Raw genomic sequence first — 24,164 nt, 5'->3', positions numbered from 1 at the left:
TTTTAGGTTATGATTTCTATGCTCATGATTTTTATGCTGGCTATAAAAAAGCAATCCCTTGAATATCAATTGATGAAACGACACAGTAGGCGGAGCCCCGAATCATAATTTTCGCAGCGATCAGAAACATATTTTAACAATGGTTTACCCGAAATCTTTGGTTTTACCGAGAATTGATGACAGCCCGCCGATCCTTTTCGTAGACAACATCCTTCATTCAACAAAACTAGTGCATGATATTCGCCGGCAGCGCGAAATCGCCAGGGAGAACAAAGAGTTGCTTAAACGAATCAACCGAATATGTAGAACCAAGGTGACAGTTGAATATTGATGACATTGTATTCATACTAATGGAAGCTGTTCTATTTAGGGTTTCCTGGGAGTGAAATATGATTATAAATCGAAGAAAATGGTAAACTGGGAAGCACGTGAACAGGAAGCAAAACAAATTCAGCGTGCAAATTTGGTACTACTCGCGAGGATTTTAAACGTTGTAAGTACTTATACCGACTGAGGGTTCCATTCAACTGTTTAGAAGTATATTTCATGTGCAAGTGTGATTTTCCTTTCGACAGAAATACGTTGTGTCCTCAAAAGTATCTCTTTACATTTCATTTTTCACTTTTGGGGTCGTTTTAGCTTTACCTTCCATTCCTTTTATATCTTGTTGGCTATTTGCATTAGCACATTTAGTCCCGGCCGAACTGGGGACCGACAATAAACAAATATCCTGAAAATGTAAATGCTACTGACGTTCCCAGTGTACCGGCTATCCAAACAGAAAGCCCACTACTTTACAATGGTCCCCAAGGATCAACGTGTTAGAGGATACTGATTTTCAGATTCCTTAAATCACCGCAAACAAATTATCATGTGGTACAAATGCGGTTAAAAGATTCAGCACAATCGAAGTTGTACTCGAGATGTCTGACGCTGGACTACATCTTTCATTAATGGTAGCAAATCAGAAAATAGATCACGTTTTTTTATGAAATAAAGTTAACGTTAGTAATCATTTTAGCTGCGAACGGATTTTGACGATTTGCATACCAAACGAGATTTCCTTAGATTTGTTTGATATGCAATACATTACAATCTCCTGGTGTGCTAATGGTTTAAGTTGATGATAACTGGAAGCATTCCAATTTTACTATACATTTGTTCTGCTCATTTGTGCGCTTACCAACCCGTGCCGTCAATAAGGAGTCACTTATGTATTCGCGATATTATATACAACGAAGGGAATGTTTGCTAGGGCATTAATTGTCGATATCTGCTGAGGCAAATTTTCAGTTTCGTTCTATATCCGGAGCAACGAATATCGCTTGTTCTGCCTTGTTTTGCTTTATCACCTGTCGTCGTTTTCCCTTGAGTTGTGGACGCGACCAAATCGCTCACTCGCTGATGTCTCTGGCATTACAATCATTTCATCAAACTAACGTAATTGTTTTAAGCATTATGTGGGGAATCATCAAGCTAGACTATCGTCGGCTTACCAAGAAAATAAATGTCGTTTTGGAATTTTGTGTGTTATTTGTTTCGCATGTCAGTAGCAAACTTAAAACTCTCTCCACCAAGGATGACAGCTACGCTAATCGAGTAGTGAGTAGTGTATGTATATTTAGTCGCTTCAAGCCATCAATATATGGATCCGTGTGCGAACAGCGCCAGCGTATTGGTCTGTGTGCATGCTATGTTTGACGATTGTTTGGTGGTGCAATCTATGCAACCGCGATAATATAAACAAAGAAGGGTGATAACGAGAAGGAGGAGCGAACGACCTTCGGGTTAGAATCCTCTAGATAACAAGAATAGAAGAGAACAGAACGAAAAGGGATAATTAGCGTTGGGTATAAATAGCTAAGACAAATTTTCAGTCCTTTTCTATACTCAATGTATCGAACATCGCTTGTCGAATCACCGAAAATTGCACAACGAGAATGATTTTCTAGTCCCAAGCGTCATTCTGTGTGTTCTTTGTGCACTTTGGTTGGTTCAGGTCAATCACGGAGAGCAACTACGAATTGTACAGTCCACCCAAGCTCAAGCTCAAAGTATCGAACATCGCTTGTTTTGCGTCATCATAAGGGCTTAATTTCTCCTCAAGCTGTGGTATCGAACCGACACCATGATAAAGCAGGCGTTAGGGTTCAGCGCCACACAATTATGTCACAATTATGGAAATCATTAAGTTATACCATCATCGGCTCACCAAAATAAGAACCGTTCTGAAATTTTGCGTGTGACTTAATTTAGCGTATTAGTTGCAAAACTGTGTAGTAAAGATGACAGCTTGATTAACCTCGATCATGAGAAAGCAATGCAACTCCATCCGAGGCCTGTGCTGCCGTAATCTCGCAAAGTGACGCAAGCGCCAAAATTGACATTTTCCTTTTTTTGTTATAGATCTATAAAAAATTCCAAATGCTTTCAAACAACTGCGAAGTTTTACAGAAATGTGAAAAAATGACCCCGTAAAAGCCTAAAAACGGAGTGGCGCAAACGCCATTTCCACTGTGATATGGTGCAAGTGCCATTTTCCCTATGGTGTGACGTAATTTGATGTGATGCGAAGTGATTTTTTATCTGATCTGATAGCATGGAATGGATTAGCAGGGACAGCAAATTTCACATAACAACATCTTCCGTAATGAACTTTTAGCATAATGAAAATCACTTTTCCGAAAAGCTCGTCATGCCAAATAATTTAATCCAAAACAGTCCATCCCCATGCAGTGCTACAGTTATAATAGCAACTTGTTTCAGAGCTACAAATCATGTACTTTGCTCTGTTTATAAATCTCGTCAAATATTTAAATTCATAAATTCAAACTCACCACATAGGAGAAAACTATCCTTGATCGATCACATATTGCACATAAAAATTGTAACTAATTAGTTTAAACTCATCAATTCAATTGTTGAAAACTTAAAACATCTTTACATCGGATGATTTTGGACGGCATTATCTTAAGTTATTAAAGTTTTCAATTGTATTTTGGATTGGAGAAAATGGTGCTGTCTGTAATTGTTACAATCGGGTTCTCAACTCTGTTAGCCTGTTCAACGCATGTTTCAAAGTCGGAAAATGTGTAGAGCCTTTCTCTCTGATGCTTTCTCATACTCCACTCAACTGCAGCATTTTGGAGAAAATAATTGGAAACAGATTCTCGCATACTTTTATGGATGCACGCCAATCGGTTGTGGAAACAGCGATTAAAATTATCTGTTTCCACAACAAACTGGCGTTGGTAACATAGCTTAAATAAAACGGCATTTTTTACAGATCATTTTACATTTGAACAGATCAGATTTTCGTAATGTACGCGCATGCCGATTATACATGCAATTTTACAAAAAGTCTCGTATTGAAAATTCTTCCCTCTGGCGCTTGCGTCACTTTGCAAGATTACGGCAGTGTGATATGAACAGAAAAAATTCTTTTGAGAATGGCGCAAAATGGTGAGAAGTGTTTAAATATTTAGTCGCTTCTAGCCACCAATGTATGCGAGGCATTACTAAATAATGGGTCTGATCACGAACATCACTGCCACGTACGCTTTCACGTCACTTACACTTCACTTAATCTTTTTGTGTCTATCATCATTGTCACGGAGAGTTGCGTGCAGTAATAAACTTCGTGAAGTGAAAGAGTTCATTCCCGTTTATAAGAGACACGTCAGTTGCATAACTTCGGGCGTTTGAACGTTATGTCAGTTGCATAATTTCAGACGTTTGAACGTTATGTAGGTAAAATTAATACAGTGTAACATTCCATTCAATTAAGCGTATGTTTTAGAATGACAAGTTTGCGATTATACTTCGATGATTCGGTATTTTAATGTCAATTATTCGGGCTCATTTCATGATTCATTTGTTTGGTGCGTTAGTTTGCTGAATCAAACTCTTGTACAAAGATGAGGAGGAATACTTGGTTGCTCGTGAATTAAGTAGTTGTTGAACATATGGGAATGTATTTTTATTTTCTCTTTCTATAAATTAATATTGAATTTTTCCGCGGATTTTCGAAACCCCCCGCGTAAAAATATCCTGGGCGTATAAAATATATTGGAGTTTTCAAAACTGTTTTTCGATGTTATGTATTGAGTTATTCATCATCAAATACGAATTCGAAATTTTTCGTTCAAACAATAATCACGTCTATTCCGGTTCACGATCGGCGATTGGATTTCACAATCCGATCGGGATCGACTTTTACATTCTGCATTACATTCTTTACATTTCAAAACTGTTTTTCGATGTTATGTATTGAGTTATTCATCATCAAATACGAATTCGAAATTTTTCGTTCAAACAATAATCACGTCTATTCCGGTTCACGATCGGCGATTGGATTTCACAATCCGATCGGGACCGACTTTTACATTCTGCAACCCGAACGAGATAGACTTCTAGATTCCACAATCCGTACGAGATTCTAACCCAATCGACATACGCAAAAGTGGCAACATTGCATTGACTTGAAACAAACGTTAAAATAATTCATCCATATTCGTGAAGCTGTTTTCTTATGTTATTTTTTGAAGGCATTTTGAAGGATTTTGGTAAGTGTTCAGATCAAAACAGAGTGCTCAGATCAAAACGTAAAACCAATTTTGGTAAGTATTTTCGGTGGGATTGTAAACTGTGCCACCATTGCTAACGGAATTGGTAATGCTTCCAAAACGATCGGACTCAAAGTATCAATTGTTGTACGACAGGAAGGTACTAACGTGGATACAGCAAAAAAAAATGTTGAAGGAATCAGGTCGGAAAGTTGGCTCCGCTTAGAACCTTGACAAGGCAGAAGGCTGGCATAACACTATGCTGAATTTGGTTGCTACTTGCAACCACCGTTACCTTCGTGGAACCTTCTCTATCCGTCTTAAATCAGTCAATGTATGGTGCCGACCCTTGCAAGTCCGACAGGAAAACTTTGATTTGTAATCCGTCGCCTGATGCGGCAGAGCGAATGGGCCCTCAACAATGCGTCTCTTTCCGCTACCTCTTGACGTTGAAACGGTGGATACAGATACAACGGATGATCTCCTTTACATGTCACACAACGCGCTTCGGAACCTTGCACACTGCTGTAACTTGCCTTTGTAGACGCTGTTCTCGGTTTCGAATACTTGAACACGCCGCCGAATGAAGTCCGTTAAATCAGACAGCGTGTCTTGTTCCGTAGTCGACGAGAATTCCTCCCAGCCTCTACGTGTTACCGGGTCGAGTCGTGCTTTGAGTATATGAACCAGCAATAGATTCTTGCAGTCTGGTTCTGGTTCTACCACTTGATCTAAAATTTTTACGACCCTCTCGAATCCCTCTAGTAATGTGTGACACTCGCTGAACGATCCCTTGGTCAATGTGGGAAGATGAAACAACGATTGAACTTGTCGCTTTCTCAGTTGTTTACTATTGTCAAAACGCTTCAACAGCATTTCCCAGATGATCTGATAATTGGCCGTCGTAATTTTCAACGGGTCTATCAGGCTCTACGGTTCCCCCTGAAGACATCCCTTGAGGTAGTGAAACTTTTCCACTGCTGGCAGCTCCGTTTTATAATGGATGAGCGAAGAAAAGGGATCACGGAAATTCAGCCACTCATTTATATCCCCATTGAACGACGGTAGACTAATTTGAGGAAGACGCACACGATCAACACCAAAACCAACTGACTCGTTTGTTCGGACGGACTGCTCTAGTACCAATGGACTCTGCAACCTTTTGGATTTGTCTACGAGGAATGATTTGGCCCATAATATTGGGCTATATGGCTTGGGGAAAAAGAAATGTCGTATTTCTGATCGAAATTTGACGCTTTATTTAACATACTTAAAATTATTTAAAATTATCCAATTTAAGTCAAATATGCGCCGTTTTGTTCGCAAACTTGTTGCCATTTAGAAGGCGTTGTCCTGGTGTAAAACAACACCATCCCTATTGATCATTTCTGGCCGCTTCTGGTCAATCGCCTGCTTCAAACAGTCAAGCTGCTCACAGCAGAGAACCGGGTTGAGGGTTTGCCCATAGTTGAGCAGCTCATAATGGATGATTTCCTCCCAATCCCACCAAACACACAGCAAAACCTTTCTGGCCGTCAATCCGGGCTTGGCGATGGTTTGGGCCGGCTCACCGCGCTTCGACCACGACTTTTTTCGCTTTAGGTTGTCGTACGTGGTCCACCTTTCATCACCAGTCACCATCTTCTTCAAAAATGGGTCGAGTTCGTTCCGTTTCAGCAGTGCATCGCAGGCGTTGATTCGGTCTAAAAGATTTTTTTGCGTCAACTCGTGTAGCACCCATACATATAGTTTTTTTTTGGAATCCAATCTTCTGCAAATGGTTCCAAACGGTTTTATGGACTATTCGCGTTGACAGTGCGACGGTAGTGCCTCCTGGTGTTGGCAGGTGTTGGCTTCTCATTAGGGGGCAAAACATAAACAAACCGCCATCGAAAATATACAAATTTGATACAGTGATTACTCATTGTAATTCTTTGATTGTGTCGTCTGCTGGTTTTAGGAATCTTTAAACAGCTTTCAAACAGCATATTACGGTGAATAACGAATATTCTGGCCTCATTCAGCGTTTGTAGAAGGCAGAAAAAATAGGCGCATCTGGAGGACTGAGATTTTAGGGTAATTTCTTTAATAAAATTATGAATGAAACTTGAAAAGAAATGAAGTGCTGTTATATTAAACAGTTCTGTCAATTCATTGTCTTTAATAATAAAGCGAAAAACATTACGATACAATTCATTTGCAGTGCAGTGCTTCGTGGAGAAAATGGCCGAGTGGAAGCAAAGTGAACCTTGCAACGAGCCTTGTGATGAAAATATCGGGATTCAATCTATAACACCGCATTCTAGTAAAGTGGTTTGTATAGTTCCTGGATGTCGTACACGGAATGGCCAAGGATATTCATTCCACAACTTTCCCCCGAAGGCGGATAGAAAACGGTATAAGGTTTGGTTGACAAAATTGCGACTGAATTATGAGCCATCTCCGTCGTCGAAAGCTTGCAGCTTACATTTTAGCATTACAAACTTTGTTGTTCCTAGTAAATAGTGTTTTTCTGTTGCATTCTAAAATACTAATGTCTAATATTTTATTCTAGCTGCGAGAAGGCTTACTGAACGGATGATTTTAAAAAGAACAGCCATACCAGACATCAACTTACCTAAACCAATTTGTAACACAGTGAGAGAAATAGCAGCTAAAAATCGTGCAGAACGAGCAGCCAGGCGGAATGAATTTAAACCAGATCTGAATCATTATATGAAGGACAGCCAAATGTCGATCTGTGATGATACTGAGGACGCAATAGACATTATTACAGCACCGGACTTTGAGCAAGCAGCTGTTATTACATCACCGGACTTTGTGCAAGCAGCTGTTATTACATCACCGGACTTTGTGGAAGCAGCTGTTCAGGTGGACACGCTTGATTTGGATAAACTTTTTATCGGTCGTCGTAGAACTATGTCTGTCCACTTTAAAACCGATTCGGAGTTGAACTCCTGGACAGGGTTAGCTTCCCTCAAAATGTTGGATACCATCGTTGAGGGCTTATGTTTGTTGGCCGCGTATAAGAAGCGATCGCACTCTACCGTTCCTGTAGAAGAGGAAGTGTTTGTAGTGTTTGTGAAAATGAAAACGAATATATCGTTCTCTTGCATGAGTGCTCTGTTTAACTTACATTACCAGACTATTTCTCAGGTGTTTTACCGGACAGTTCCATTGTTGAAGATGATGTGCACTCCATTAGTACCATGGCCAACACAAGAAGAAGTTAATCGCAATATGCCACACTATTTCCGACCATATTATACTGACGTTATCGCTGTACTCGATTGCACTGAAATGCCAATTAAAAAACCAAAATGTCTCCACTGCAGGATCAACGCATATTCGCATTATAAAGGACGTGAGACTGCGAAGTACTTGATTGCAGTTACTCCAGGAGGAACAATATGCTATATAAGTCATGGATATGGCGGGAAGGCTTCGGATAAGCAAATAGTTACTGCGGAAAAATTGCTCGAAAAATTTAAAATTGGTGAAGCAGTGATGACCGATAAAGGTTTCAGCATAGATACTGAATGTAAAGCCCTCGGAGTGAAGCTTGTGCGACCACCATTTCTAACGGCTCCTCGATATCAGCTGAGTACAATGGATGCTCGTGTAAATGTTTCTATAGCCGCGTCAAGAGTACATGTGGAACGAGCTATACAACGCATAAAAATTTTCGAAATATTCAACAACAAAATCGATACACGTTTTCTTCCTATATTGGATGATTTAATATACATTGCCTGTGGAATTGTCAATATTTCGAAGCCAATTCTGTCAAACGAACGATTTTAGAATTAGAATTTTTTTATTAAAAATACTTTAGAATACATATATTAAACAGACGAATATAGATATTTCAAAAAAACATTAAAATAAACCTCCTTCAGCACTGCTACCATCGTTCTAACATAATCTGGATCGAATTGAACTTCCTGAACATAGCATTTATCATCATATTCTGAATAGATTATAAAATCTGCTACTCTACATTTTGTTATGAACATAGTTAGTTGCAACTGTGCGTAATATTGATGATTTTTTTTCAAAACATTTAATCTTGTAAAATAGGGAAGAAAATCAATTAAATCACTCAATGATTTATTTTCCCCTTCTTTTGGACACTTAATTTCTATTATTCTCCCTTCGTTTATAACAATTCCGTCAGGAGAACATCCCAGCCATGAAATATGTGTATTACGAAACCACAACTCCAAACGTTTTTTCTGTAGTCTCGCTCATATGCTGCTATGGCTTTTGATTCGCATCGGATCCCATGTACGATTGCTGGTGTTGAAAGATGTTTCGGTGTCACCATACTCAGGATTTTACTTTTCCAATTTTTGTTCTTGTCGGGTTGATTTGTGTAGTATGTATACACAGAGTATGCACTGGATGAAGTGATGCGCCGGCTTCGTTCTTTTTTCCATTGCGATGATACTCTTTGTTCTATAGTTCTTGTACATATTTTCAAAGACTCGTATTCCGATACTTTCACATTAATTTCGAAATGAAGTTGCAGATCCTTTTCTAACGGACCTATAAATTCCATTATTTCACGATCGATCATCGTGAAGTTATCAGGATGAAACGATCTTCTCAGGAAGGATTTAAGTAGACTGCAAGTCATATTTTCTTCAATAGAAATTAACGAATCAATGGATTCTGTAGAATGACTGCACATCTATATCGAGAAGTGTATTCAGAACATCAGATTCATCATTTTTGTCAATATTTTTTCATTTCTCGTCCTTTCTTTTCGTATGCCAGACCGCTTTCAGGGAATCCTAATAATTAATAATTAAAATTTTATTTTAAAAAATCGATCAATAAATTGGAAGCAAACCTTTCACGAAAAGCTGAATTAGGTTGGTACCCTCATCGTGAGTCAAACCCGCCGGCGAGGCAGCTTCAGTCGTATCTTTTGTATTCGTCATTTTTTTGCAGAACGCGGTCAATGGTGTTGTCTTGTACATATCGTCAGAAACTTTTTCTGCAATTTTACCCCACTTTTGTTGCAAATCTGTTACTGTAAGCAATGGAACTGAAGGGAACCTAAAAATAGAAAAATTGATTTTTGCCATTTGTATTCAAGAAAATCACAAAAAACACATTAGAAGATGTTTTAAAACGGCCATTATGTGTTTGCATTTTCCCATTCCAGCTTTGCACGAACACTGAAAAGACCACTTTTCAAAGGAAGGTCTGGTGCGGATGGAAATTTTGTGTGGATCAGCTCTAGGTGATGATGACTTCAAACAAGTCGCAAATATGGTAAAGCCGTCCTCGTGCACGGTTTGAACTCCGACAAGAAGCAAGTGGTTAGCTTGAAACACCCGTTCACCTTCGACTATCAACCTGCTTCCTCCTCCGACGTATTGAAAAATATCGGCAAGCTGCAAATTTACCGTCATCATCGAAGAGTTTATCGCATTGGATGCCTGTTTAAGAAAGAAATATTAAAGGTTTTCATTGGCTTTTCATTGCATTAGAAATATTCCGGAACTATTTTTTGTTCAAATCGCACTAAAGTAACTAAAGATTTTTACCACAGATTCAGGAAGAATCCTCGAAACATCGATTTTCATTCATAATTTTGATTCGAAACGAGAGATGAAATTCCAATTCGCAAATCATACTAGTTTTTGAATATTAATTATGGACGAACAATACAAGTACGATTTGCACGAATGGTGAAAAAAGATTATGCATATGGTATATGATATTTTCTTACTCACCATTTTTGCAGAAAGCTATAGAATCTCAAGATAACTTTGAACAAAAATTATAGTTTTTCTCACTGCGTTTGTTTACGTTTCACCCCCTAATTTGAAATGTCAAACTCAATGCCGTCAACGCGGATACCCAGTTCCTGGCCAATCGAGCGGGTGCTCACATGCCGGTCTACTTGGATGATTTCAACGATTTTATCGGTTTCCACGACGATTGGCCTACCAGTACGGGGTGTATCTTCAACAGTCACTACACCAGAACGAATTCGATCAAACCAACGCTGTGCTGTGCGAATCGTTACAGTATCGGGTCCATAAATTACACGAATTTTTTCGGCCGCCTTCGTTGCAGTTTTACCTGGCAGGTACTAAAAACGTAAAATATGGCGAATTTCTTGCTTGATGGACTCCATCTTTGACGCGCTATAACTTGAGACTGAAAAGGACAATCACAACACTGTCAAGACGACACTTGTAGCACAGATTGTCGTCTTTAAATAGTCGTATAGTATGACCCGATGCGATAAGTACAACGCAAGATATGTTTAAGTGTTGCCATATATTGACAATATACGACATTTCTTTTTCCCCAACCCAATATCTATCGCTAAACTCCTGTCGTTCCTCATCGTATGATTCCTCATCCGCGAGATAATCCTCATGTGCCCTAATCTCAACTAAAGTGTCACAAAATTTCTCCCACAGTTCATCAATTTTCTCTGAACGGATATCAACATCCGTAACCGTTGACGTTTCCTCGTAGTCCTCCAAGAAACGCCATATGTCGTTGAAGGAAGCCTGGACATCGTTCAACTTCGCTATGAGCAGCTTCAGCGAAGGAGCCTTCTTGGCGGCATGTTGATCTCATGTTATCGGTACCGTTAGTGAAGGGGAATGAAACGTGTTGGTAGTAATTGATCGAAGTCATAGCTCCGTTAGGCATATACCAGTGTAGTTAACCTTAAAACGTAAACGTATGCACCCGAATATTTATGGTAAATATGCAACAGCGCAACGTTGAATCCTTAATCGTCAAAAGAAATAATGATCTTCACGCTCCAACAGGACCAAGGGTTAGGAGAAGAGGAGAGGTATGCTATAGAGTTTTCCGTAAACTAACTTCGACGGATATATACCGTTCCAACTCACCCACAGAACCAATAGTAGCACCAATTCCAAACGATAAGTTGATTATGCTCAACAGCAGCGAATAATCTTTAGACCAATATCAATATTCTCGCAGGGGTCAGTGTGTAGGAATGAGTCGAAGAGGATATATTTATTTAAAACTAGCTGACCCGACGAACTTCGTCCCGCCCAAAATGTATTTTTTGATTTGAATACTTTCAAACATCCACGTTTTCTTACTAAGTGAATGTTAGTAAGTCCAATCACTGAACTCTTCATTGATTGATTATCCTTTGACCCTTTACAATTTCCTTTTACTATAAATTGTCTAGTATTTCTACAAAAATTCGTCCTTATAATATAAAATTATTTTCAGATACAATTCTCGTTCAAGATTCTTCAAGCATTTGGAAATAACATGTTTCTCCGTTGCATGGAATACATGTTTGATACAGAGAATATCACAAAATAAAGACAGCTCAAATCGGACCATTCCTTCCTCGGGTTTAGGGCACACCAACACATTTGACCTTTTATTTTTGTTTATTTAGATAGAAGACATAGCAATGCGTTATTCCGTCTGAAAATCCTTTTCCACTTTCGAACAAAAATCAATTTCGTTAGCGCCAACATCAAATGGACTACCAACGCTTAGCTAATTGTAGAACATATGGGAAATCAGTTTTCCGAATTTTCCGATTTTTTTCTCCGCTACGGGAAGAGACAAATACAACAAAATATAGAAGGCTAATATCGGACCATCCCTTCTTCGGGTTTACCGCTTACCAACAGATTTGCTCTATGCACTCACCCAGGCAAAAGATTAGCTGCACTTCCTCTTCAAATTAGACGTAGTGGGTAGCAGGTTTTTTTTCATGCTCCTCTCTAGCAGCAAGTATCCACAGGCGATGACTTACTCGGCGCAACATCCAAGAATTTCGACTCGTGCAATCAAATTTTCCAAACTGACAGCCCTCGTCAGCGCGATCCAATTCCGTAGAATATTATTTTGGCGGGTCCACAGTACCAAGAATAACTCTGTGTTAGTATCGAATTGTGCACAAGCTTCGACTGGACATATATTTATTTGTTCTCACAAACCTGAGCAAAAAAATATGTTGCCAATTTCCAGCGTGTTGTTCTCCTCCAATAAATCAGCTTTGTATAGCTGATTTCAATGGCCTCAGTGCTTTTTAGATCCTCTCCACAATAGCGATGGTGATGAAGACGGATGAATTCGGTGACTTCCACTAGTCAGTGCTCCAGACGGTTTCAGATCCGGCTCGAAGACCATATATGTTCAATTTCACCCAGAATACTTCAAATCAAGTATGAAAAAGTTCATTCGCTCATTTCTCCACACCTAGTTATAAATCACTCTTGTATCTGCTTGGAATAATCATGGCGAAAAGAATACAGCAAGCAATCGTGAGATTGCACGATGAATCATTTTACACTTCCCGACCATCTTCATTCGGGACTGATAGTGAACATAACAAAACAAAGAGTGGATGAATACTCAATTGGAAGGATCGCACGAAACAAAATAACGAGTGAGTCAAAATAGAATGAATCTGCGTGTATGTATGATTTTATTTTCCCTTGTACTCTCTTTACCTTGTCAGCATTCAAGTGTACATGAATCCACCTTCCCGCTCACCAATAACTTGCATTAATATGGTCTTTCGCGTTGGCTTAGAGCCCCCGCACACTACAGACTTTTTTTCAGCCGACAGTTTGGTCGGATCGGCCTACTGATGCAAAAACCGACCCAACTGAGTCGGTGTAATGTGCGCACATTAATACCTCTACGTACTGATTAAGAAGCCGACCGAACTATCGACCGACAAGTCAGTCTGTAGTCTGCGGGGGCTCTTAGATCGTTTCATGCTAGATACAAAAAAAAGACGGGTGGGTAATGTCGAGGACATAACCGGAGAGACGTAGGACTACACCAAGGGGTGTCCATTATTCGAATATCATGGAGCACAGATCCCAGAATGACCAACTTTTCATATACAAAATTGCAGAAAAAAATAAAAGGATAAAATAGAACTTCAGCACTCAGCAAACACTCAAACGTTTAGATTCAAATACGAAAAAATCAAAATTTGTCGTGCAAATGTCGTGCGGTGCAAATGTTGTAGGGGTTATTGGTCAGCCGGCAACGAAAACATACTTGATGGCAAGCATATCGTAATAGGAATTTACCGTCTGGTATCGTGATATAATTGGGCTTTGCACTCCTCATGAATAACTGTGTTCTACTAGTCAAGTCCTTCATTTGATACCCATATTGATGGGGTTTAGAGAAAATATGTAATCCGCCATTTTGTGGTGGCGGCCATTTTGGATTTGCATTTTTCATAAATAACTGTGTTCTACTAGTCAATTCCTTTCATTTGATACCCATATTGATGGGGCTTTGAGAAAATATGTAATCCGCCATTTTGTAGCGATCGTCATCTTGGATTTTCAAGATCATGAAATACGCAGTTTTATAATGACTGCAGAGATAAAGTTGTGTTCCAAATTTCAGATCAACCGGTCAACAGGAAAGGGGTGAAATTTCAATTAATGTGGTACAACGCCATAGACAAGCATATTACATACATACATACAAATATGTCACAGCTAAATAACACCGTTTAAAAACTCCAGCATTCTATCAAATCGAGCGCGATTAGCCACTCATTCACCCGGCGCGACGCTTCCACCGCTTTTAACACACTTCGATAGGCTCTCCTGCTCCACATCCCATTGAAACTCCTGTCTCTCACTGTTGCGGTATCGCACCAAACACATCCCCGGCAAATGCAGCGATATCTCTTATGCTGAAAATCAATTCCAAAATAGCGTCTTTCCTGCTTGGCGTCCGATGATAGAATGTGGCCAAGCCCCACCATCGCTCACTTTATATAGCCATATAGTTAACGTTGTAGCGACCGCCTATATTTATTCATAATCTCTTTTTTGTCTCCCTCCTTCACCTTGTCCATACGTTTCGCCCGTACTCGTGGTTCTTCTTCTTCTTGAATGGCGTTAACGTTCCCTCTGGAACTTTTGCCGTCTCAACGTATGCATTAGCTAGCGTCATTTATTAATATAAGTATTGAGATTTCTTAAGCCAAATAACACGCCTTGAATGTATACGAGGGGCAAGCTCTTGAATACGCGTGACCACAGTGCAAGTCGAAGGAAATTTCTTTGACGAAAAATCCTTCGGCCAGAACAGAAATCGAACCCGAACACCCGGCATGATAATGTGAGACGCTAACCACTCGGACACGGGTGCACCTACCGTACTCGTGGTTGCTTGTAATGAATAACTGTTTGCTGCGGGAGCGCAGACAAAATGTATGGGAAAGTAGTATAGTAGTATTCTTTCTTCCAATTTCTCATCAATTTGAACTTTATATGAGCTGAAAAACCGTAATGTGTAGTATATAAACAATTGCTGAGGATATTTCCTATCAATGTGTGTATTTGGAACTAAAATCCATTCATTAATTGAGGAGGTATTAGTGTTCAAAAACTGAACACTTTTTCACACCGACATATTGAAATGGGCCCCTATATTGAAAGCTTAAACGTAGTCCTACGTCAAAAAATGTCATTGCAATAGTGCACAGGAGTCAATTCGATTTCAACTATCTAACTATATTTTACTGCCGCGATCGAGGCTTCAATGATTGCTAGTTGAGTGAAAAATGAATGATTTTACAGAGACACTCGCTGGCTTAAGCAAAATTTCGATTCTCTCACCATCTAACGTCATTCCAAGAGGCAAATGAGGGAATGCATTCATTCTCTGTATTCTCTGAGAATAGATGAGCGGAATCGATTTTTCCGTTAAAATCGAGGATGAACTTTGCGAAGATGATAGGTGAATGTTTTCTGTCTCAAATAAAGTGAGGCATAAACGGAGAATAGAAGGGTAAGTTTTATCTGTGAATGAGTGTTGTTGAATGAATTTCGATGCGATTTTGCCCATACCTGCTTCCAATTATGCCGTATTCGGTGGGCGATTCAATTAATTGAACATATATTAGATATGCATTAGGAAGTCATGTCAGAAGCAACATCGATCCTTAATTTACTGGAAGCAGCCACGTACCAGCCATCCTGTTTGACTTATCGTTCAACGTTGTCACCGTTAAAGCTTCTCACCTCAGGTTTCTGTTAGAATCAGCGCCAGCCTTCCTGGACAGTGACAATCTTTTTCGCACAGTTATCACCAGGCTTATGAGCCGCTCGTTCGTCCACTACGTAAAATACTGCTTTTTCAATAAAAATCATCCGCAAAGAAGTAGAAGTGCTTATAACTGTTTATAACTAGATGTAAGCAAAATTGGATGTGAGTTGAGCTAGATTACACTTCTTTAAAAGAGACAATGCTCTCACTGGAAGTGCGCGTGAATCGAATTGTGATGTATGTAATGTATAGAAAAAAAACAAAATAAAAAAAAAATTATATAAACATATATTTTCTTTCACAGAGGTATTTACATTTATTTTTACAGCATATACGAATTTGAATTTAGTTCATCTACATTAAAAGATTATTCTACGGTATTACATCTATTCTTCTACTCTAATCTATATCTCCTTTCTTCCTACTCAGCAATTCCAAATGAAATCGTCCTAAAAATGCAGATTTTAAAAACTTGTATTTTTGATTCCAATGAAAGTGTGTATTCCGTTTGGGTTGAAGGAAATATGAGTTTTTCACAGCAATTGGGAATTTTTTGACTCAAGCGTAACTTTTGAAAAGGACGTATCGATTTTAGTACGAGAAATCTTTGATAATTTATATCTCAAAAACTATGAGTCGTACCGAAATAGTGTCTTAGAAAGAGTTATAGAGTATTGATGGTTGAATATTAGAAAATTGTACACTGAGAAAAAAAATTAGTATTCTTCTCTTTATTTACAAAATAAAATTTTAATTTGCGATATCAAAAAATACATATTTTTAATTTTTTTTTTAAATTTTTCATACAAAATAGAAGTCATGCAGAAAATTAAAAAAATGGACCCAAGATGGTGAAACAATTTTTGACGAACTATGTGGAACATACAATTTTTAGGAATTTTCGAAACTTCGAATTTTTGTATGTTAACAATCATTTTTAGCCACAAATTATGAATCCTGATGTGAATTAAAACAAAAACGGTTATTATCAATCACCTTCTAAATGTAGCCATTCTCGAAATATTTAAAAAATATTTCTAATTTATTGCCTTTTTTATAGTAAATAATCCCTTTTAATATGTTTGTCGTGTTATACCGTCATGTTCATGAAATTTTATGAATTTGCTTATAATTTCCAACAACTTTTCCAAATACATCATCATGGTTCATTGTTTGACTTAAGCGTAACTTTTGAAAAGGGCGTATCGATTTGAGTAAGAGAAATCTTTGATAATTTATTTCTCAATATTATTTACAAAATAAAAAAGAGTACTAATTTTTTTTTTCTCAGTGTACATTTTTTTCATATTCAACCATCAATACTCTATAACTCTTTCTGAGACACTATTTCGGTACGACTCATAGTTTTTGAGATATAAATTATCAAAGATTTCTCTTACTCAAATCGATACGCCCTTTTCAAAAGTTACGCTTGAGTCAAAAAATTCCCAATTGCTGTGGAAATCTCATATTTCCTCCAACCCAAACGGAATACACACTTTCATTCGAATCAAAAATACTCATGTTTTGTCATTTGTCGATTTCATATGGAATTACTCTACTCTATCCACTTGACGAAACAACCATAACAAAACACACATATACACACATATACGGCATTCACAGCCGTTCTCGATCGAGCCCTCTTTCATTGCGGTATTGGTGTTGGTTTGTTGCCGTTATTACTCTTCTGTTGTTTACCTTCTTTGAGCGTGTTTGGTTTCGTCAATCCAGGGGTGTAGTGTTGGGTGGATGTTAGCTTTCCAACATAATTAGTACTTCTAAAGAAATCGCTCCAGCTAAGTGCATTTATTGATAAGATTCTACAGGATTAATATGTAAATGACAATATAACTTCAGTTTTTCGCAGCAACCCGTTTGATTTGAAGATAAACAAATACATTTTGAGCCTCTCCATTTTGGTTATTACATATAAAAAAAGAATAACACGCTTGTAGTAGATCCGATCAGATTCAGCTTAAATGGAATCCATCTTGAAAGTAAAAAATGAACATTTGTTTTTCTCGACAACTTTTTGTTGATCCTGCGTGTACTTTTTTCATAACGATTATCCCTTTTTGCTCAGTACATTTGATGTGCAATGCATTTCTGTATTTCTTTGATACATTTGTCACTGTTTGCATTCCTCTTGGAAATGTTCCAGAGTACGCAAGTCCGACCAATGCTAGGAAAATTATAAGAAATAGTTAGGTTAGGGTGAGAAATACGTGTTTAAAGTATTTGAATAACACCAGGCGATAATTTTCATTTAAAATTTAATAATTTGAAACAGCATTCTGGCATAAATCAGCATAAATCGCTTCATTAATACGAACGAATTGTTTTGACGTTTGTTTCGCGTCAATAAAATGTTGCCACATTTGCATATATCGATTGAGTTTGAATCTAGGATGGATTCCAGAATGCACAAGTCGATCTCGTTCGGGTTACAGAATGCAACATCGTATTAATTTCAAACCCGATCGTAAACCGGAATGAGGGTGATTAATTTCCCTCCTTAACTTGTATACATTTTGGCCTATAACTTTTCTCAGACCCGAAGAACGCGAAAACAAGAAAACTCGTGAGAGGTCCGTAAAGCGCTAAGATAAGCGAGAATTTCGATCGAAATTCTCGCTCGGCTGCGTGATAAATATTTAGTCAATCAATCTAGTTTTCGATGAACCGTGTATTGTTGATATTTTCGTCTCTTACTTTTCACCGAAAATTCTTTTTCAGAGAGAAAGAGATGTGGAAAATCTCTATCTCGGAAGTTCAACGAGAATGCTTTTTCGTCTCTCATTTGGTACTGAAAATATGGAGCAAAAAATCAAAGTACCAACATTAGTTTGTTAGAGCAGCGTCCAAACGATCTGCATTTGGACAGCGTCTGAATTGTACAAATGATACTCCATCTCATGTTCACTTCACGATGAAACCCAATATTGCCGCATGTTTTCAGCTGTACTGAAGAAGTGAAAAACCATTATCGGCATCAAGGAGTCATTGAAAACAAAACCATTTTTCGGCAATCATAACTCACCGAAAAATAAAAATCGGCTTTGCGTTTCTCGCGAGAATCGAAGTGAGCGTATAACATTCGCTCGCCTCCTATATTCTCAGCTATTTTTCTCTGTGGGTGAAAATGGATGTTTTCCGTCTCAATTCGGCGAGCATTTCGATCTCTGGAATAAAGTAATAGCGTAACAACCTTCAATAATTGTTTAAGGTGAAGGTGGAAGCTAGCCACAAATGGCTGCCACAATGGCGCTCATTTCTTTCAACTCAATTTTGCGAAACAGTGTGAAGAAAATGATCGTTTTCGTACACTTCCCATCAAGTAATATCAACCAAACTCCAATCGATTACTCACAAGATATTAAATTTTCATCTGCTGTATAGTGAAGAACGTCAGAAAACTCGAGCTAGTGCTCTGAAAATTGAGTTTTCATTTTTCAATTTTCCGCAATAGTTTTGTTTGTATTGGTGAAAGCATCGTTATTTTTCGACACTGATGCCAGACAACATCATCGAAACAGCTATAAAAACCGTTCAATAAAATGTTATTCCTGAGTCATAGTGTTTTATGTCATGAAAATCAATAGAATAATATTGTGTTGATATCAATACAATTATTATTTTTCGTTTTATGGGTCTATAATGAAAGTTTTAGCAACTTTAGCACTGGGTGAAAAAAATGTATTGCAGAGCTCGGAACACTGCCACGGCTGCCTATGCTTTCAAAAACAATAAACGGAAAAGTATTACATTCAATCAAAATGCCTCGGCCTCGGTTAAGGCTCTCCAACGTGAATATGTGAAAACAATACGATCAACGAAGGTGGAGGCGATCTGGCGTAGTGGTAACATCCATACCTCTCACGCAGAGATCACGAGTTCAATTCTCACTCCCGACATTCTTCCAAAAATGGAAGTAAAAGTGACGAACCAGCCGAAATGTGTTGAAAGTCACTATAATAGAGAAAAAAAAAGACCAACGAAGGAAAATTAAGGAATTTTCAACATCGAGTTACTATGCGGAAGAACTTGTTAATACCAAAAGAGCCCCAATTCGCTTGTGTTATGAATTTGCTCATGTTGCGCTCGCGTATGATCAGAATTTTACTTCATATGCAAATGCACCTTCTATATATTGGGTGGGGGAAAAAGAAATGTCGTATATTGTCAATATATTGGCAATATACGACATTTTGGTTTGATCGATTTTGTTCTGGTGTAGTGGCTGTCGAAGATATACCCCGTACTGGTAGGCCAATCGTCGTGGAAACCGATAAAATCCTTGAAATCATCCAAGTAGACCGGCATATAGACCATAAAACCGTTTGGAACCATTTGCAGAAGATTGGATTCCAAAAAAAGCTGGATGTATGGGTGCCACACGAGTTGACGCAAAAAAATCTTTTAGACCGAATCAACGCCTGCGATGCACTGCTGAAACGGAACGAACTCGACCCATTTTTGAAGAAGATGGTGACTGGTGATGAAAAGTGGATCACGTAGGACAACCGAAAAAAATCGTGGTCGAAGCGCGGTGAACCGGCCCAAACCATCGCCAAGCCCGGATTGACGGCCAGAAAGGTTTTGCTGTGTGTTTGGTGGGATTGGGAGGGAATCATCCACTATGAGCTGCTCAACTATGGGCAGACCCTCAACTCGGTTCTCCACTGTGCGCAGCTTGACTGTTTGAAGCAGGCGATTGACCAGAAGCGGCCAGAAAGGATCAATAGGAATGGTGTTGTTTTCCACCAGGACAACGCTTGACCTCACACATCTTTGATGACCCGCCAGAAGCTACGGGAGCTCGTATGGGATGTCTTATTGCACCCACCGTATAGTCCGGACCTGGCTCCAAGTGATTATCATCTCTTCCGGTCCATGCAAAACGCTCTTGGTGATACTAAATAGGCCTCAAAAGAGGCTTGCGAAAACTAGCTGTCTGAGTTTTTTGCAAATAAGGAGTGGGGGTTTTATAAGGGGGTATAATGAAGTTGCCTTCTAAATGGCAGCAAGTTTGCGAACAAAACGGCGCATATTTGACCTAAATTGGATAATTTTAAGTATGTTAAATAAAGCGTCAACTTTCGATCAATGTTCAAGTTGCTAAAACTTACATTATAGACCCATTAAACGTGAAAATAATAATTGTATTGATATCAACACAATTTTATTTTATTAATTTTGTTGACATGAATCGCGGAAAAATGAAAAGTTAACTTTCAGAGCACTAGCTCGAGTTTTACGACGTTTTCCACTATAAATTGCGACGGCAGATGAAAATTTAATATTTGGTGAGCAATCGATTAGATTTTGGTTTATATTACTTGGTGGGAAGTGTATGCAAACGATCATTTTCTTCACACTGTTTCGCAAAATTATTGATTTTCGGACGAGGGGTAAGGGAGAGAGATGAAAGAAATGAGCGCCATTGTGGCTAGCTTCCACCTTCACCTTAATGTTGTTTGCTTTTATATTAATGTTACTGTTCTTATTCTGATTTATACTTGGTTTATTTTATCAGCGACCTGAAATAATAAGATCTGAACAGGAAAAATCTTATCGGAATCTACTCCAATACCGTGGTATATGTGCGAAGCACTCTAAGCAAAATTTCAAAGACATTCGAAATGCGGAAACCATCACTGACTCTCACAGGTACTGATGTTAATAAGTGTAATAGTAAATATTGAGAGAACTCTCATATTACAGCATCAAGATGGAATTCTGTGAACACGATGACCGACGGCTAGGATGTATCAAAATACGAATGTATAAAACCAATGTTCATGAGTATATGCTGAGCGAAGGCATTAAATTCATTAGGGGAGAGATTTATCATATTTATAAGGATCAGTACATCGTAATTCGTGGTCACTTTTCCGTAGACAACACTTTAAATGAACGTAAAAAACAACTAATTGAAAACGTTAAAAGGGGATCTTTTGTGAGAGCTATTTTGAATGATCAACCGGCATTGCTAATAACATTAACATTTTTCAAACGATTGGCCAATTGTCAACTTTTGGGCCAAGTTGTACCAACGAGTGACGCATTGCTAAATCTTTTGAACTACTATGGGACGACTTATGGGAGATTGTTGGAACCTATTTGTTTCCAAATTAAAACGCAAAATACAAATTGAATGGAAATATATTTATACATTTAACAACAAACGGTTTTATATTTCAATCCTCTGGATCAGAGTTTTCCGCAAAGATTTGGCTTGGCGTGATAAGGCTTCGGGGATCAACCGTGTCTTCAAAACACTTTTTGAAAATGTGACGCATTTTTTGCTCTTTACGATGTCTTTCAGCAATCGCTTCTTGGGACTCTAACGTTTCTGGAATGCTGATTCGATCAAAGGACGCTTGTTCATTTCTTTCTGAATCGATGGACATTAGATTTGAACAAATGGCGATGGGTGGTGGGGTAGATCGTTGTAAGGAGAGCGAAAGAAGGCGTCGTTTATTCGTAGGCGTTGCGATATGATCCTGACTTTCAGAATTAGGATCGTCTGTATTACCAACAAAAACTACGTCATATGAATCAGGCCGTCGCAGCATGGAGTCAACTGAATTCGCTTGAAGATTGCCACGTTCCAAAGTCTCTACATCCTTGAACATGCTTCTAGAAGCTACTTCACTTCGACGCGCTTCTGGTAAAGAAGACATCGTGGTGATTGGCGGTGCTGGGCTTCCTCTCACTGTTGATGCATTGTCTCGCAATCGACTATTCCTTATTTCCATTTCCGACATCTGATTTCTAGCATTATCCTGCAAAAAAGTTATGACGATGTATAATTATTTTTTTATTGAATAAATATACAATTTACCACAAACGAAGCTGTTCTGCTTGAGCCGGCTCCTTCAGTGTCGATTATTGTTGAGGATTTTTGAGGTGGCACATGAATGCCCTCGAAGAAAGACCCATCTAGAATAGTGTTTGTACCTTTGGATGCTGTACCCTTCCTACGATCCAACACTATGCGTGCTTCACTATGTGATCCTTCGAATTCTGTCATTTGAGTCCGATCATCATCCTACAAACAACATTTAGTCATTGACAAATAGCTCAGATGACGAACAATTCTAAAATACTATACTGACCAATGTATTGCACGTATCAATTCTTTCGCTGTCAGCCATTGTGTTTCGTTTCGCCCTAGAATTATCCGTCAATTTTCTGTTGGCTCGTTGAACGCTTCTTTTTTGAGACCTTATTTTTGGCCTCATGGTACCCATAATGAAATGAATAGTAAGCACGTCATCTTTCTTCATTCTAATCATAATGGGTGATCCTGCTCGGTCGAAATTCATCTCTACATTCATCTTATTCTGCCCTGCGTAATAAGCCATCGCTTTGAATTCCTTATAGCAGAATGTTATGTTCGAGGGAGATTCCAAATCGTATAGCATAAACGCTGCGCTGCTGATGGATAGTTTGGATCGCAAGGTTGTGCGGTCGGTCTCTCTATTTTCGATGTAGTTAGACACAACTACTTCATCGGTCTTGGCATCGAGCGTTACTTCACGGACCGAACGGTGGATATGAAGCAATATGCGTCCGAAGATCGTGTGATTTCCAATGATTTTCATTGGAAACACTTCAGGCAATCGCAATGGCCTGATACCCTCGTATTCGAGCAACGAAATTGTGTGTGTTTTTCTAACACATGATTTACATTCAAATCGAAAAATTATTTTCATTCGTTGAAGATCCAACCATACTTTGCAAATTATAATTTTTGGGATACTTTTGAAGATCTTTAGTAGAGGTTTTATTGAGACTTTACAATTATTTTGCTCGAATTGTTCATCAGCACCTTGGTTAAAGTGCATAAAGTATTTCTTACTGATGTTGGCAACAACAAAGGCAGTACTTGCAGAGTTTATTACCTTCAATGAAAGTCCAGTAGGTAATGCTTCTAAGTAAAGTTCATTTCCAATTCTAGAGAAAAAATGTATCGTCCGAGCTAAAACTGAAGAAAACAGGGTTATTTCCTTAAACATAATATAAACAAAGTTATTACTTCGAACATTAGATCCTATTATATTGAAGTTCATTTTGCCAGTTTTATTCCATTCGAATTAGTTGGATATTAATCAACACCATGTAGTTCGTATGTGTGTTTTCTGTGCACTATCATCTGACTGCTGTGTTTCACCGTGCAATTGCGCAACCCTCTCTTTTCACATCCAAGTTTGTAATTCTAGTGGTTCAGAAAAATCACAATGCCATAGAAAACGGTTTTTTTAGATTCGTTATGCAGTTTGGTAATCACAACAAACGTCACTTATTTTTGAATCAACTGACAAATCGTTTTTGAAATCGCCACAAGTGGAATTTAAAGACACGTTTTTTATTTGAAAATCGAAAACACTCGAGATTGTAGTCTACTCGAAAAACCTGTCGCATTCCAATCAATAATAAGAAGATCGAAATATGTTGTATATGGCAATGATATTTTGTTTTTATTATCAAACTCAATTTGTTCTTTTCCGTAGACGGGGCTCACAA

The 24,164-nt window shown here is 38.4% G+C and overlaps 3 protein-coding genes across 3 annotated transcripts; 1 reads left to right on the top strand and 2 right to left on the bottom strand.

Moving 5' to 3' along the window:
• Window positions 1-134: 134 nt before the first annotated feature.
• LOC129774600 (uncharacterized) lies at window positions 135-21,789 on the top strand. The gene is made up of 4 exons (XM_055778363.1): window positions 135-313; window positions 371-493; window positions 21,169-21,302; window positions 21,357-21,789. The coding sequence occupies exons 1-4, from the start codon at window positions 140-142 to the stop codon at window positions 21,787-21,789; spliced, it is 864 nt and encodes a 287-aa protein (XP_055634338.1). The 5' UTR covers window positions 135-139.
• LOC129777277 (uncharacterized) lies at window positions 9,284-10,436 on the bottom strand. Its single transcript, XM_055783480.1, has 4 exons — window positions 10,313-10,436; window positions 9,687-10,015; window positions 9,421-9,629; window positions 9,284-9,361 (listed from the first exon to the last, which is right to left on the bottom strand). Exons 1-4 carry the CDS (start codon window positions 10,313-10,315, stop codon window positions 9,303-9,305), a joined length of 600 nt encoding a protein of 199 aa, XP_055639455.1. The 5' UTR covers window positions 10,316-10,436; the 3' UTR covers window positions 9,284-9,302.
• Window positions 21,780-24,164, bottom strand: LOC129777274 (cell cycle checkpoint protein hpr-9). The gene is made up of 4 exons (XM_055783477.1): window positions 23,677-24,164; window positions 22,754-23,625; window positions 22,480-22,686; window positions 21,780-22,420 (listed from the first exon to the last, which is right to left on the bottom strand). The coding sequence occupies exons 1-4, from the start codon at window positions 23,708-23,710 to the stop codon at window positions 21,833-21,835; spliced, it is 1,701 nt and encodes a 566-aa protein (XP_055639452.1). The 5' UTR covers window positions 23,711-24,164; the 3' UTR covers window positions 21,780-21,832.

The sequence above is a fragment of the Toxorhynchites rutilus genome, chromosome 3, assembly GCF_029784135.1.
Source record: "Toxorhynchites rutilus septentrionalis strain SRP chromosome 3, ASM2978413v1, whole genome shotgun sequence".
Lineage (NCBI taxonomy): Eukaryota > Metazoa > Arthropoda > Insecta > Diptera > Culicidae > Toxorhynchites > Toxorhynchites rutilus.
The sequence above is the reverse complement of the archived record's forward strand: the minus strand, read 5'-3'. Positions and strand labels throughout refer to the sequence as shown.